Source organism: Quercus lobata, chromosome 3 (genome assembly GCF_001633185.2).
Source record: "Quercus lobata isolate SW786 chromosome 3, ValleyOak3.0 Primary Assembly, whole genome shotgun sequence".
Taxonomy (NCBI): Eukaryota; Viridiplantae; Streptophyta; class Magnoliopsida; order Fagales; family Fagaceae; genus Quercus; species Quercus lobata.
This window is the reverse complement of record NC_044906.1, coordinates 57,170,424-57,186,811: the sequence shown is the minus strand read 5'-3', so window position 1 is coordinate 57,186,811 and position 16,388 is coordinate 57,170,424. Positions and strand designations below refer to the sequence as shown.

Sequence of the window (16,388 nt, the reverse complement as noted above, 5' to 3'; positions counted from 1 at the left end):
TCAATTGAGATTCTCAATGTAGCAACTCCAACTTCAGCACTTTGACCTCTCAATCAAATACAATATAACCCACAAATTTTCAAGATACAATGAAATTAATAACATTAAAATGCATGGAAATTTGTTAAGGAATATGTCAACACTAAGATCCTAACAAAATTTATAGATGTAATAATGTAAAGTTAAAAAGGCCAAAAGAGTTATTGCAAACTGTGATCAAATAGACAGACAAAAGAGGTGTTCATGCGTTTTAGTATTGCCATTACACCTGTAGCATGAAGAATCTGGGAGGTTGAATTTCCTACTATGGATGGCAGATGGCTCTTGTTGAAGAAAATCTGCCTAGTTAGTGAGGTAGGTTTGCTTTAACGGTATAATTTTCTCTGGCAATAGGAAACCCAGATCAGCTTATACTCTATGCTAGATCAAGATAAATTAATAAATTCTTTGGATCTGATTAGTAGTAACTGAATGATCCTATTGTCTAGTTTGCTCATCTATAAGTTCAATTAATGAACACAATGCCTGGGGTGAGGTTTGAAAGAACTCAAGGAAGGTATCCATGGATCATCCCATATCTTGACTGAGGCATCAGTACTAATCAGTAAACACTGATGACTGATGCTTGAAGGAAGTGTAAACTTTTAGCCTTTTAGGTGTTTTTGTAATACCAAAGGCCATACCCAATGTATAAAACTCTCGTTTTTGTGGGATTTGAGAGAATTGATGGTAAGCAACCATACCCACAACTTATTTTTTTTGGAAAAACTGATTTCTCGTTTTGAATCGGCTACCGATCATTTTGGGTGAAATGCAAAGCCCAACTTTTATGGGGTTTATGCATTACCAACTGCGCCCATAATTTGTTGCTGCCAAAACCAACTTGCCAGCCCAATTTAGCTAAAAGGGCATTACTTACATCATTGACCCATCTTAAACCAATAACTCCAGATTGTTTAGACTCATACAGACCGGGATTTTAATGATATCAGTGAAATCTTTTTCTTAAAGAAAAAAAAAAAAATACAGAATTCTTATTTAATTCATTCATACCACTAGTCTAAACAAAAAGAGAGAGAAAGAACATAATATTTGACGAGAGCAATGGTATAATTCTCATCAATTAGCCTAAAGACATAAATCAAAATGCAGACGAAGTAGGAGTGTTAAAGAATTATCATTGCCTCAGCACTTTGTCATATACATATTGCCTTCGTTATATGTTGTACAGCATAGATGACTCCATACAACTTAGTTTAAATTAATCCTGCCTACTTACATTTCAGGACAAATAGAGCACAGCCACGGGCTTTTACTCCCCTTGATATAGTCTGCTTTCTAACTCTAATGTCTTTTCCACTCCATACTTCTTTGCACTGACAGGAATTACCATTGAAGTTTTTACCAGGAAGTACCTTAGCCATGTCCGATATCTTTGCAGATATTACTGTCCTCGCAGGGTTCAGATTGAAAAAAGCAACATATATTTCTCCTAGAAAGGCAGAAAGAATAATCATTAGAAAGCATGAAGAATAGAGTTTTGCACTTTCTATTTTTATTTTATAATTCATAAAAAATCATTAAAAATGTGAAGAATAGAATTATGCATTTTTTTAAAAAAATTTCAAAAAATAGTCTTGCACTTGGGGGAAATGCGCAGCTATGGGGCTCTACAAATTAGAGTTCTATGTTGGTGGGGGAGTCATACCTTTTCTTCCAGTTGCGATCCAAGAACGAATTCCACCAGGACGGACTTCAGCTGCACAAATGATCAACTAGTAACTCAAAAATATGAAATAATGGGACCACTAGCAAAGTTGTTTGAAACATTTTATAAAATAAGGCACGAAGTATACAAATTTATCACCTTTGATAGAGTTTACTGTTGCACATAGACCAGAATAGCTATTTGCCAAAGTTCCATTAATGCTCAGCTCCCACATCTACTAAAGACTAAATGCATTAGCTTCCAACTTCAATTCATAAATGTAGCTAAGAGTAAGTAACACAATAATGAAATTAACATACAAAGGCAAAGCACACAATTTAAAAAAAGTACGGATGAATCGGTCATCCAGAAATAATAGTTTACTCCCTACATTTATACCTAAAACTTATATTATTTTGTTTGAAACATCTCTCATTCATGATATATGGAAAGAAAAAAACCTGATTTGTGTGCCATCTGCAAGGTACAAATGCACCACTCTTTAGCTCTTTTGAAGTAAGCTTTTGATTTGGAGAACCCCCCAAGCAAAAGTCCATTCTATCAGTTGCAAATAATTGGAGTTTCCCTTGATATTGTTGTTTGTGGGATATCCATTCATCTCTGTATCAGAACAAATGTATTAAAATTAATTTGTAATTATATAATTAAACATTGATATAAAAAATTTAGTATAAGTAAACATGAAAATATTGTAAAAAAAACATTTTGATACTATCAGATCAGAGAAAGAAAGCAATTTTACGATGAAAATTGAGGCTCTTTCTTGTATAGGCAAAATGGCTTTTGATGCTTGCTTCCTAAGTGTTCTTTCCAGCAGATTTGTTCAAGGTCTTGGTCCAGAGCTTTAATAGACCACCCAATTGCTTTTGAATTTGTGCAGCTTGTGAGGCTCAAAACATGTGTATCTGATGTACTTACATCTGTCAGATATCTTCCTGATTGGCTGTCAAGACTCTTAAAATTCTTTGTACTAGTAATATAAGGAAACTGCACAAAAAAGTAAATAATATCTTATGTAGCTATTTAGACGAAGTTTATTTTTCCCAAGACTACAAAAGAATAGATGAGTGCACATGCCTCCATATTATTTAAGCTGAAAGAATTTATCTCTAACAGAGTAGGATTTGTTAAAAGGTTGTATGTAGCCCCATCTAGCTTTCTCACATCTCCTCCAAACATGAGAGGAGACTTAGCCATAGACCACAAGGTCATCTGTGAAAATAAGAAAGATAAGGTCAAATTAGAGTGCTTAGTTATTTTAAGGGATACAGAGAACTAACTATTTTGTTTTATATAGATACCTGAGTTCTTTGCTCATCTGGAAGAAGCATAGATGTTCTGTGTGGACCTTCATTTGAACCTATAATATTTGAACATACAGAAGTTAATTGTTGGTTTTTGTATGTTTAGGCTAGGCTCAACTTTAAAATTAAGCAGTCAAATCTAATCATTTATATTCTGAGACTTTTGAAAATCTCTAATTCACTTGCCAATGCTTTGTCATAGATATACAAAATGTTTCAAGTAAAGAAGTATGTTGTATAGCTTGTTTCTGAAGCCATGCCACTTGGTCTAGACATACTTCTGTTTTAGTAGAAGTCACTCAGCGGACTTGGAATGGTGAGTTCTTTGTTTTTAATGTTGATGTTATGCATATTTGAGTGCATGGACCTATTTGACACTCAATACTGCTAGATCAAGAAGCCCAAAATGTACAGCAAACATCACTTAAACAATAACTAAGTTCATCGATTTATCTAACAGTACTCTGACAGGGCCAAACGAATTGTGGTTCATTTGATCCTACCAAGCCCTTTAAAATAAGGGTAAAAATTTTCTTCATGAGATGAATGAAGGAAAAGCATCAAGAAAATTATTATAACCTGGATCAGTAAGCCATCCTAGTGGTAGCATATCCAAGTCAGGCCATGACTTCCCCATCAAGCCCTTAGCTCCTATCATATTAGCGGTAGAAAGGTCCCTGATAAAAAAATTAAATTTTATTTCTGCATTCTATAAGGATAGGTCAAAAAAGCAGTAAATGGAAAAGAAATAATGATTGAAAGGTAACCTAAACTCCTAAACTCTTGAACAGAAACAGAACAGTCTTTTCACCTTGTAATATTGAAATGAGCCGCAACATCAGCCCACGTATCCCAATCATCCCCAGTAATGCGGTACATGTTCACTAGTCCACTCACATCCTTGGCCATTGATGGGGTCACACCGGTTCCAGGAGACAGTGAATACAATATGGGGCGATCAAGTTGCTTAAGAACCTGGGCAAAGGTGCACCATGCAAAATGTTAGCAACGCAAATTTTGTACAAAATATTTCAGATGTAACAATGATGGTTACTGTAGGAAGACAGACAAAGATGGGGAGAGAGGGGGGTATGCGGTTTACCTCTGACACATAGGTTATTTCATTTATATCTAAGTCATCTCCAAACACACAGTCGTGTTTCACTACAAGAAAACAGAAGCAATCAGTGTCAAACTTAGAAAGTGGAAAATTAAGATTAAACTGACAAACAGGTGACTGTCCAATTGGATTTGTTGTAATAGGTAGTGGATGCAATCAAAAGATTGTACAAGGTTATGGTTGTACAACATGCACAAATCAAAAGTTTTAAGTGTCTACGTGCATAAATTCATAGGATGTCAAGAACACCCTAACTGATACTAATTCTACAGTATGTATTGTGGCAATGCATATAGACTAAGCAGGACTACTTTCCATTAACAATGGTCAAGTTACCAAAATCAACACCCCACTCAGCATACTGTTCATAGAGTGACCTCAAGAAGGCTCTTCCTGCTCCCAACTTGGTATCTACACTCATGAAACCGTGCGGCATCCATGCACATGCCCTTTCCTTAATCCCTATATCTTTTGCATTCCACTTTCGGCCAGACTCTTCATAAGCACGTCCCTGATAAAAATAAATAAATTAAAAACAGAATCTTAAGCAATGATTACTAATGCTAACTCTTAACACTTTTTGAGGTAGTTGCATTACATATTCCTATAACATTGTTTATATTTTTGAGAATTAAACTTTAAATTGGGCGTGCTTCCTTGTTCTTTCATAAATAAATGATAATAAATGAATCATGCTCTAACACTTTCAATTTTATTGGTATTTCCAAAGTATTTATAGCTGGAATAAAGCAATACCGTGTTTATGTCCAAGATAGGGGTGTTTGCATTCACTGCCTGTGTACTTATTCCTCTCATAACATGAATCCCAAACTTCAAACCCATCCTATGCACTTTCTTGGCTACTTTAGCGAACCCTTTCCCGCCTTCGGAGGAAGGCCACCTCTTTGGGTCCGGGGCCATCCTCCCCCATTCATCAATTACATCAAATCCTAGAGAGTCAGAGTAAGCACCTTTGACCTTTCTCCGATACCAAAGATAATCCACCACAACATACTGCAATGCAGAGATAAATGGTAGCAATAAAAAGACATAAATAAGTTTCATCACTTAATAAAATTGTCAATCATAATACCACTAAATCAATCAAAAAGAAAATGAATTATAGACATCCACAGTCTTCACACCTCATATTTATGGGGAAGTAGCCGCTCAGATATGATTTCAGCATTTTGCAAGAACTCTTCTTGGGATATGGTCCAGCTAAAGGAATCATACGAGTTCCAACCTCTAGGTGGGGAGCTCGCTTGTTTTGGTTCTTTAGCAGATACCCTGAAACGAGACAACATTTATGCACATAATTTTCTTCATAAAACCAGTAAACTCAGTTACATAACCTCGAGACAATTGACAAATGAAATAGATGGTTCAACAAAGACATGAAAAAAAAAAAATACATGAATCACATAATACCACACTCATGAAATCATTTCAGCATCTTCATTTTCTGATATTGGACAAAGTACTAAGCTAATCCATCCCTAAGGTTTTGTGGAGTCTGTGTTGCTCATAAATTTGAATGATTAACCACTACTTTTATAATTTATGCACTGATCTTCACTAATATCATGAAATTTGTATAAAGAAACTAATGCATTGTTAGTGTTTAGTAATTGTTTTGCGTTGGAAAACATATTACTAAGCAAAATGATGACCAAAGAATACCTTACTAATTATAGCAAATTATCCCAAAAAAAAAAAAAAAAAAAAAAACTTATAGCGAAGAGTCTTGTAGTTAAACTGGCAATTTCCAACAGAGAAATCCATTTCAAATACCCCTGGCCCCTCCCCTACCTATCAAATTATCAACCAAAAAAAAAAAAAAAAAAATAATAATAATAATCATAGTAGAGAATTTTAGCAAATAGCAAACTTGGAGTTCCACCAATATATATGATTTTTTAATTATTATTATTAATAATTTGATAGTTTACAATGGGGCAGAGGGGATTTGTCTCATAAACACAAAAAAGTGTCAGGTGAGGTATAAGCCTCGATTTCTGTATACATACACATTGTGTGATTAATGCATGTTGGAGAAAATGATGAATCAGACATGCAAATACAGATAACCATGCTTGTCTTCAAAATTCAGAAGTGGATCAAATCTCACAATTGAATGTAAAAAAAAGCAATGCAGGTATTGGGAAAGTGAATAACAGTAAAATGTAGAAGAAGAAGAAGAAGAAGAAGAAGAAGAAAGAAGCTAGCTACGTACGTACGTACCTTGTTGGGTTTTGAAGAAGAAGAAGAAGAAGAACAAGGAAGAGAAAACAGAGAGAGGTGAAGACAACATTGTTGATCTTCATCATATTCCTGGTACCCATCCGAGGAGGAGAGACTGGGTCTGAGTTTAACTGTGTTGATAAGCTATAATATATACTGCTACCTATAGGCTATAGCTGGTATTACTATTTTCATAGCTTATTTGTTATAATACAGATAAAATATATGCGGCCGTTTTTTAATAATTTTATTTGTTAAATACGGGTTATGCTAAGGGGTACATTTTTTTTTTTTTTGTAATAAATTTATCTGTTAAATACGGGTTATGATAAGGAGTGCTTTGAGATATTGATTAACAATCAATTTTAGGAAAGTTTTACATCACTTTTACGGAAAATAAAAAAAACTGTTAAAATATTATTTTTTTCATTTTTATTTTCTTATAAAAAATTTCTTTATAAAGATTATTAACCAATGTCTTAAGAACATTCGTTAGCATTTTTCATACTTAAATATAAGGTTTGTACTAAATATATAACTAAATTAAAAGCTCCCCTAAAAAAAAAAAAACTAAATTAAAAGTTCACTTTGTTTAAAAATAATGTCTTGTTAATAAGTGTGCACATTTATTAATTATTAGTCATTTTAGAAAAGTTATGATATAATTTTATGAAAATCTAAAAACTGTCAAAAAAAGTTAATTACTAATATTTAAAAAAAAAAAATTCTAAACTAATGCGTTTCTTAACATTTTCCTAAAAGAAGGGAAATTAGTTTTGTGAAAATAAAAAAAATAAAAGTAAAGCCAGACAAGAAACAAACAGAAAAGAAGCAAACGGAAAGCAGGGATTTTATTTAACGGCGTGTGATGGAAGTTAACGGCGATGGTGATATGTTATAAGAAAGAAATAATGTTAATGTCTGGAATCTTTTTTTTTTTTCTTCAAAGTTAATATCTGGAATCTTAATCCGTCACCTAGCACCCAAAAAAAAAAAAAAAAATGTCGGTCTGTTTCTTCAAGTAAAAATATATACCTAAATAAAGTATATATATAATTAACAAGTAAATAATTCGGTTGGTGTGAGATGAAAGAATTGTATATACTCAAAGAATACTCGAAAAGGTTTGGATAAATTAGATTCTTGTCACATTGATAGAAATTAATTTTTTATTTTAATTGTTAACCATGTCAACAATTTTTATATAAAAAATATAAACTAAACTGACATAATACTAAAAAGTTAAGAATTAAATTAGCACAATTAAAAAGGTTGTGGTCAAATTAAAATATAATGTAAAGGGTAGAGAGTTAAAAAAAAAAAATTCATCTTGGGAAAAAAAGAAAAAGAAAAAGAAAAAATAAGATAAGTACTAAGAGAAAATTATTGTTTACTTTCAAAATATCATAAATATGCACTTCCTCTTCTTATATGAATAATAAATCCTACTAATTAAATTTATGATAAAATTTATCATTCATATGAAAAGTAAAACTACGTATTCATGATACTAAAAATAAAATACTAATAATTTTCCAATTCTAAGTGGGTGTCGGTCTCTCAAAAAAGCAAGTAAGTAATAAGTAGATAACATCAAAGTCAAGGAAAAGATCTGTCCGTAACGGATTAGATGCTGATGGACCAGACAACCATTTAATTTATGTTTGTCCTTTTCTTTATTGTATTTAATATTCAAAAAAAAAAAAAACAAAAGGATTCATATATATATATATATATATATATATATTTTAAATTGTGCATTATATATCTTTTAACCGATTCGTTAAAAACTAAACAAAGAATATATAATCATTGCATCAGCTCTTTAAGAACTAAAAATTGCCGATTCAACAAAACAAACACAGGACACTAAAATAGACTGAAAATTTTACTAAAATAGAAAATATAGATTATTACTCTAAAATAGGAGAAATTATTAGGTATGGCATGAGGATTGTTGAAATGGTCTTCCAACAAATAAAATAATGCTACTTATATATATGTGTGAGTCAGATTCTTAATTAACATAATAATTAAAAATAAAAAAACCAATAGATAATATTAAATTTGCATAAATAACAATATTTTATTAGTTTTTATTTTTTTGAGAGAGTTTTAACCTATGACATCCGTTTTTGATGATAGTTTTTTATCATTAAACTAAGATACCAATTAATTTTTGATGTAGGCAGAGATTGAATTTCAAATCTCTTATTTAACTATTAGAGACTTTACTAGACAAGTTAACTAGAACCTACAACGTTTTATTAGTTAAAATGATCTGAAAGACCCCTTTAGCAGTCCTCCAATAACTTAATAATTTCTCTTAAAATAGACAGAAAATTTTGTACAGATGAATGTAAAATTTTGCACAGACAAGACACCCCTTTCATCTAACTAGAAACCAACAGAATTGTTTTTTTTATTTATTTTTTATTTATTGGCTGAATAAACAAGATTTTACCGTGGTAAAAAGGAAAGATAAGAAATTAGCTAATGGGCCCTTACCAAATCCTGTTGTTCCTTCCTTCATAAAAGACCCAAGAAGGGGTGCTTAGAGATGGACACAAGCCCAAAATCTTCTGAAGAAATAGTCCGAATAGCGAGGTTGTGGGCTAATACATTCATTGATCCGGGAACAAAATCAAAAGGGACCAAATTACAAAAGAATTCAAGCTAAATTCTAATAATATTATGGCCAGGAATGTTTGTGAAATTATTCAAAGCACTCAACATACTAAACACTAATCTCACTTACCATTGCCCACGTTAGGCGAGTTAGTACTGTACTTCTCCAAGCCTTAAAGGCTTGAGGAATTCATGGACCTAGGTTCGAGTGGTCTCGAGATGGAGTTATATTGTCGATTGTAAAAAAAAAAGCACTAATCTCACTTAATAGTAGATCCCACATCAGAGTCTCTGACATGAGATTCACATTTGTGTGAGAGGAGGGTGCAGTACATATAGATTATAGTCGCTTTGAAAATTGAAACATCTCCCTTTTAGTTTATCAAACCTTCATTGAAGCACCAAGTCCCAATCAGAGATAGCTTCATGCACCAAGCATAGCTGCAAGACTTGAATCCATTTTCTTTAAGTAAAAGGACACTTAAAAAATAGATGATCACGAATCTTCAGCTTCCCTTTATAATACACACACAGGTTTTGGTCATAACCCGATTTAGCAAGTCTTTTTCAAGTTGAAAGCATGTCCTTAACTTCTAAACAACACATAAAGGAGTGCTTTGGAACAACAGAGCTTAACCAAACTAGCTTGTGCCAATCAACCTTACCTTACCTAGTCCTTAACTCATTCCATGCATGTAAAATTGTCTGTTCCTGATGGCATAATTTGACCAACCACAGTTTGTCAAGTGTAAAAGAGTGAAGAAAACAATTTATAAATTCTGCAGAGGAAGAATATTTGTTTTATTGACCTTGGGGTATTGTATTTGTTAATGGCTCTGAATCAGAAACATAAGAAGCTATCAAACCTTATACTTGTGAAAAGCTCTGACTTGTCAGTAAACCACTCAGGGATATCACAGAAGATTTGCACATCATCATTCAGGTAGTCAATGAAATGATCTACATCATTTCTTCAAATTCCGGGCAGAAATTGAAAAGGAAAATTAAAGACAGATGTTCTTGTAAAAAAAAAAAAAAACACATTACCATGCAGTGTTAAATAAGTGAAAGTATCCATTGACCAATTTTTTATGTTAAAAAAAGTGAGATTTTTCTAGAATTTAGCTCAAAGAGAGAACACCAATAACAAAACAGAACCATGGCAACAAAAGAAACCGTTTGGACATGGTAATTAAGTGGAACTTCATAAACTCAACAGTGGTCAGCCAATTGAAACCAAATTAAATGGTGAAATTTATTTAGAAGAAGCATTGAAATTTCAGAGTAAAATTTCTTTTAAGAGACAACGGACACAAGGACTATGATCTGCTCTAAAATGAATAAAGGAATCTGCTCTTCCAATGCGCACATCTGTGAATTGCCAAAGGTGCAATGGTGGAGCTGGTGGTTGTGGCAGCAGAAGGGCCAGTGAGAGTGGTTGTGGTGGACTGGTGGGTGTGCAATGGTAAAAGTTCTTCTGGGGAGTGTATTTTGAAGTTGCTGGGCAAAAGGGTAGCATAAGTGCTGGCAATAATGATGCCGGAATCGGAACATGCAGCATTTGGTAGTGGTGTTCATGTATATAATTGTGATGGTGGTTTGACTGTGGGAGCCATGAAGGCTATAGATGATAGCCGTGCAAGTGCTACTGGAGTTGGAAATTTAATTAATGGTGTGGTGCTACAGTGGTTAACTACCCTTGGAGTGGTGACGATAGTGGTGCAAGTGTCATGTAGTAAACAGGAAATATCCTCACTCATTCCAAGTGAAGTTTTGAAGGTCTGGGAACACTTGAATTCAAACAAGGAACCAGGATTAATACCAAAAAGAATTGCATAAACACCTCCACAGTTGTTTACCTAAAATGGAAGAAATGGAATTTGGGGACTGAATTAGATTCTAGATCATGAATTCTTATTTATCCAACTACAGCCTAAAGTAATTAGATTCATTAGATGCTTAGGGAGGGATTTTAAATATTACATGATTGCAGCATTATGTCCCAAGATTTATTGTCTATGAATGGGCACAAGATACTCTAAAAAGGCACAATGATACATTTTGCATCATTTTAGGGTGTATTACAAACAGAGCCGACAGGTTTCTCACAAAGCTTTCCAAATTTTGGCAGTTCAGAAAACTAATACATAAAACAGCAAATGCTGAAACATAGAAGGGAGGGATTTCCAAGAATATATAGGAACATACATAATGATATCAGAAACAGAGTCCAACAGATTTCTCACAAAGAATTGTCATTGCCACGGCGCTTTGTCATATAACTAATGCCTTACATGTAGTACAGCAAAGATGACTCCTTACATCTTTGAAAAGATTATCCACGGTGCTAATAACAGTTCAGGACAAATAGTGCACATCCATGGACTTCTACTGTCATTGATATAGACTGCTTTATTACTCCGAAGTCTTTTCCACTCCATACTTCTTTGCAGTTACAGGAAGTTCCATTAAATTTTTTACCAGGAACTACACGAGCCAGGTCTGATATCATTGCAGATATTACTGTCTTCACAGGGTTCAGATTGAAAAATGCAACATATATTTCTCCTAAAAAGGAAGAAAGAATAATTATTAGAAGTCATGAAGAATAGAGTTATGCACTTTTTTAATTCATAAAAAATGTGAAGAATAGAATTATGCATTTTTTTCTTTTTGAAAATAATCTTTGCACTTGGGGCAATGCAGAGCTATGAGGCTCTACTAATTAGAATTCTTTGTTGGTTGGGGATTCATACCTCTTCTTCCAGTTGCAACCCAAGAACGAGTTCCACCAGAACTGACTTCAGCTGCACGAATGATCGGCAAGTAACTTGAAAATGTGAAATAATGGGATCACTAGCAAAATTGTTATTGCAACAATCTACAAAATAGGGCACAAAGCATACAAATTTATCACCTTCAACAGAATTTACTGTTGCACATAGACCAGAATAGCTATTTGCCAAGGTTCCATTAGAGTTCAGCACCCACATCTGTTAAGACTAAATGCATTAGCTTCTAAAATAATTCATAAATTTATTTAAGAGTAAAGCAATAAAGAAAATAAGATCTAAAAGAAAAGCCAATGATATTAAAAAATTATGCAGTGATATTGTATAACTTCTTTCTTTATGCTTTCAAACAACAAACTAGAGAGGATGTGTATTGGCCAAACGATCACAGAAAGCCTGGATGACTCTGTTCATCAGATACAATAGTTTACTCCCTACATTTTTACTTAGAAGTTATATTGTTTTGTTTGAAACATATCTCATCGAAGATTTAAGAAAAATTAATTCAAAAAGGGAGAAAAATGAAAAGAAAAGGCGATACCTGGTTTGTGTCCCGTCTGCAAGGTAAAAATGCACCTCTCTCGAACTCTTTTGAAGTAAGCTTTAGAGTTGGAGAAGCACCCAAGCAAAAGTCCATTCTGTCAGTTGCAAATAATTGGAGATTTCCTTGAAATTGATGTTTGTAGGACATCTTTTCATCTCTACAACAACACTAATATATTAAAATTAATTTCTAGATTTATATAATTAAACCTTGATATAAAAATTTTAGTATTAGTAAGCATGCAAATATTATAACAAAAAATTTGATACTATGAGATCAGAGAAAGAAAAGGCAGTTTTACGATGACAAAAGAGGCTCTTTCTTGTATAGGCAAAACAGTTCTTGATGTTTGCTTCCTAAGTGTTCTTTCCAGCAGATTTGTTCAAGGTCTTGGTCCAGAGCTTCAACAGACCACCCGATTGCTTTTGAAGTGGTGCAGCTTGTGAGACTCAAAAAATGTGTATCAGATGTTCTTACATCTGTCAGACATCTTCCTGATTGCTCGTCAAGAACATCGTTTTTACTCTTAAAACCGTTCGTACTAGTAATATAAGGAAACTGTACAAACAACTAAATTATGTTATGTTGCTATTTAGACAAAGTTTACTTTTCCCAAGACTACAAAAGAATAGATGTATGCACATGCCTCCATGTTGTTTGAGCTAAAAGAATTTATCTCCAACAGGATAGGATTTGTTAAAAGGTTGTATGTGGTCTCATCAAGCTTTCTCAGATCTCCTCCAAACATGAGAGGAGACTTAGCCATAGACCACAAAGTCATCTGTGAAAATAAGAAAGATAAGGTCAAAATAGAGTGCTTAGTTATTTTAAGGGATATAGAGAGCTAATTGATTTGATTTTATAGAGATACCTGAGTTCTTTGCTCGTCTGCATTAAGGTTAGATGTTCTGTGTGGACCGTCATTTGAACCTAAAATATTTCAAAATATTAAAGCTAAATGTGGGTTTTTATAGGTCTAGGCTAGGTTCAACTTTAAAATTAAACGGTCAAATCTAATCATTTATATTCTGGGACTTCTGAAGCCACACCACTTGTCTAGACATACTTCTGTCTTAGTAAAAGTCACTCTGTGGACTTGGGAATTTGTAAACATTGAAGTGATGCATGTTTGAGTGCATGGACCTGTTTGACACTCAAAACTGCTAGGTGAAGAACCCCAAAATGTAAGAGCAAGCATCACTTAAAGAATAACCACGTTTGTTGATTTATCTAACAGTACTCTTTCATGTGCAACTGATTTGTGGTTCATTCAATCCTACTAAGCAGAGTAAATAAGGGTAATATATTTCTACATTAGATGTTTGAAGGAAAAGAAACAAGAAAATTCTTATAACCTGGATCAGTAAGCCATCCTAGTGGTAGCATATCCAAGTCAGGCCATGACTTCCCCAGCAAGCCCTTAGCTCCTATCATATTAGCGGTAGAAAAGTCCCTGATTAAATTAAAAAAAGAAAAAGGATTTTATGTGTTCTATAAAGACAGGTCAAAAAGCAGTAAATGGAAAAGAAATCACGATTGAAAGGCAACTTGAACTCCAAAACTCTTAAACAGAAACAGAACAGTCTTTCACCTTGTAACATCGAAATGGCTTGCAACATCTCCCCATGAATCCCAATCATCCGCAGTTATCCGGTACATGTTTGCTAGTCCACTCACATCCTTGGCCATTGCTGGGGTCACACTAGTTCCAGGAGACAGCGAATACAATATGGAACGGTCAAGTTGCTTTAGAACCTGGGCAAAGGCACACCATGTAATAAGTCAACCATGCAAATTTTGAACAAAATATAGCAGATGTGATAGTAACGTAGAGAGAGGGAGGTATGCAGCTTACCTCTGACACAACGCTTATTTCATTTATATCCAAGTCGGCACCAAAGACACAGTCATGTTTCACTACAGGAAAACAGAAGCAATCAATGTCCAACTTAAAAGGTGGAAAATAAAGATTGAGCTGCCAATCAGGTGACTGTCCAATTGAGTTTGTTGTGATTGGTATTGGATGCAATCATAATAATGTTCAAAGTTACAGTTGTGCTACATGCACAAATTTTTTTTTTTAAGTGTCTACATGCATAAATTCTTGGGATGTCCAGAACACCCTAAATGATACAAATGCGATGGTATGTGTTGTGGCAGTGCATATAGAGTAAGCAGGAAAACTTTCCATTAAAAATGGTCAAGTTACCAAAATCAACACCCCACTCAGCATACTGTTCATAGAGTGACCTCAAGAAGGCTCTTCCTGCTCCCAATTTGGTATCTACACTCATGAAACCATGTGACATCCATGCACACGCCCTTTCCTTAACCCCTATATCTTTTGCACTCCATTTTCTGCCCGATTCTTCATAAGCACCTCCCTGATAAAAATAAATATATAAAAACAGAAGCCTAAGCAATGATTACTAATTCTAACTCTTGACATTTTTTTTTGTTAGTTGCCTTACATATTCCTATAACATTTTTTTATATTTCTGAAGATTTTCTTTTGATAATTCGATAGTTGGGGGAGGGTGTATTTGAAACTTGGACATCTCCATTGGAAACACTAGAAGGTACCAATTGGTTAGATTTCCTTGTTCTTTCGTAAAGAAACTATAATAAATGAAGCTTGCTCTAACACTTCCAATTTTACTATTATTTCAATCTTTGAGTTATAGTGGGAATAAAGAACAATACCGTGGTTGTGTCCAAGATAGGGGTGTTTGCATTCACTGCTTGTGTACTTATTCCTCTCATAACATGAATCCCAAACTTCAAACCCATGCTATGCAATTTATTGGCTACTTCAGCGAACCCTTTTCCACCAGCAGAGGAAGGCCACCTATCTGGGTCAGGGACCATCCTCCCCCATTTGTCAATTACATCAAATCCCTTAGAGTCAGTGTAAGCACCTTTGACCTTTCTCCGAAACCAAAGAAAGTCCACCACAACATACTACATTGCAGAGATAAAAATTGAGTAAATTTGTTAATCCTAATACTGCTAAATCAATTTGAATGCAAATCAATTATAGACATCTTCAGTCTTCACACCTCATATCCATAAGCGTGTAGACGCTCAGATATGATTTGAGCATTTTGCAAGAACTCTTCTTCGGAAACGATCCAGCTAAAGGAATCATAGGAATTCCAACCTCTAGGTGGGAAGCTGGCATGTTCTGGTTCCTCATTAGATAGAGTTTTTGCCGATACCCTGAAACACGACACCATTTATACACATAATTTTCTTCATAAAAAACTCAGCCACATAACCTTGACACAATTCAAACACAGGGTTCAACACAAAGACATAGAAACCGATACAAGTCATAAAAACACTACACTCATGAATTCCTTTCAGCCCACTAATTTTACAGTTTATACACTAATCTTCATCTTCACCAATATCATGAAATTTGTACCAAAAAAGAAGAAGAAAGAAAACTACTGCAATTTTAGTTTTTTGAGCTAAAAAGGAGCAACTTTGTTCAATCCGTCTGAAATCTCACATATATGCAACTCCAAAATGCAAAACAAAGAAGACCCATTTAATTAATTGTACAAATAAATACATAGCCCAAGTAAAAAATTCAGGAAAGTGAATAATAGAGTATAATGATTAATCAGTTGAGACAGTCACAAAAACGAGAACGATGGTTGTTATATATTTATGTTCAAAGCTTGGCAGTCGATAACATAGCAGAGAAGAAGTGGCTACCTTGTTGGATTCAGATGAAGTAGAAGAAGAAGATGAAGGAAGAGAAGAGAGAGAGACATGAAGATGTCACCTCTGAGCTTCATCGTCATCATGATTGGCTTTCTATTTTTTCAGCTACTTGAATGAGTAGAGAAAGTGTGTGTTATTTAAATAATACTTCGAGTGCGTGCTAATGGGACATTGACGGCGTGTAATGGAAGTTAACGGCGATAATGATGTTTTTTGGAGTTACTGTGTGAATAAGTGAATTTGTCGCCTAGCTTAGGAGTTTTTTTACTAACTTCTGCAACTAGAATTAGGGTGT

General features: G+C 34.0%; 2 protein-coding genes across 3 annotated transcripts; both read right to left on the bottom strand.

The window, feature by feature from the left end:
- Nucleotides 1-1,158: 1,158 nt before the first annotated feature.
- LOC115982416 (alpha-galactosidase-like) lies at nucleotides 1,159-6,542 on the bottom strand. Of its 2 annotated transcripts, XM_031105005.1 has the most exons (14): nucleotides 6,398-6,542; nucleotides 5,299-5,443; nucleotides 4,910-5,167; nucleotides 4,490-4,664; nucleotides 4,136-4,197; nucleotides 3,845-4,008; nucleotides 3,613-3,710; nucleotides 3,031-3,089; nucleotides 2,807-2,941; nucleotides 2,472-2,716; nucleotides 2,170-2,329; nucleotides 1,868-1,943; nucleotides 1,709-1,759; nucleotides 1,159-1,492 (listed from the first exon to the last, which is right to left on the bottom strand). In XM_031105005.1, exons 1-14 carry the CDS (start codon nucleotides 6,496-6,498, stop codon nucleotides 1,272-1,274), a joined length of 1,950 nt encoding a protein of 649 aa, XP_030960865.1. In that variant the 5' UTR covers nucleotides 6,499-6,542; the 3' UTR covers nucleotides 1,159-1,271. The 2 variants fall into 2 exon arrangements, with proteins under 2 accessions (XP_030960865.1, XP_030960866.1); XM_031105006.1 differs by lacking the exons at nucleotides 1,159-1,492; nucleotides 1,709-1,759; nucleotides 1,868-1,943; nucleotides 2,170-2,329 and having other exon boundaries at nucleotides 2,468-2,716.
- Nucleotides 6,543-11,059: 4,517 nt separating this feature from the next.
- On the bottom strand, nucleotides 11,060-16,237 carry LOC115982415. The gene is made up of 14 exons (XM_031105004.1): nucleotides 16,085-16,237; nucleotides 15,421-15,580; nucleotides 15,065-15,322; nucleotides 14,571-14,745; nucleotides 14,217-14,278; nucleotides 13,953-14,116; nucleotides 13,717-13,814; nucleotides 13,233-13,291; nucleotides 13,008-13,142; nucleotides 12,663-12,919; nucleotides 12,359-12,518; nucleotides 11,943-12,018; nucleotides 11,782-11,832; nucleotides 11,060-11,593 (listed from the first exon to the last, which is right to left on the bottom strand). Exons 1-14 carry the CDS (start codon nucleotides 16,174-16,176, stop codon nucleotides 11,373-11,375), a joined length of 1,968 nt encoding a protein of 655 aa, XP_030960864.1. The 5' UTR covers nucleotides 16,177-16,237; the 3' UTR covers nucleotides 11,060-11,372.
- Nucleotides 16,238-16,388: the final 151 nt, after the last annotated feature.

Coding starts and splice junctions, on each gene's coding strand:
- LOC115982416 (XM_031105005.1), bottom strand. CDS start 6,498: ATGGGTACCAGGAATATGATGAAGATCAACAATGTTGTCTTCACCTCT. Junction 5,168..5,298: donor TACTTCCCCATAAATATGAG/GTGTGAAGACTG, acceptor TCTGCATTGCAG/TATGTTGTGGTGGATTATCT. Junction 3,090..3,612: donor AGGATGGCTTACTGATCCAG/GTTATAATAATT, acceptor CAAATATTATAG/GTTCAAATGAAGGTCCACAC.
- LOC115982415 (XM_031105004.1), bottom strand. CDS start 16,176: ATGATGACGATGAAGCTCAGAGGTGACATCTTCATGTCTCTCTCTCTT. Junction 15,581..16,084: donor CTTCATCTGAATCCAACAAG/GTAGCCACTTCT, acceptor GTCGTGTTTCAG/GGTATCGGCAAAAACTCTAT. Junction 11,594..11,781: donor GGTTGCAACTGGAAGAAGAG/GTATGAATCCCC, acceptor CTTCCTTTTTAG/GAGAAATATATGTTGCATTT.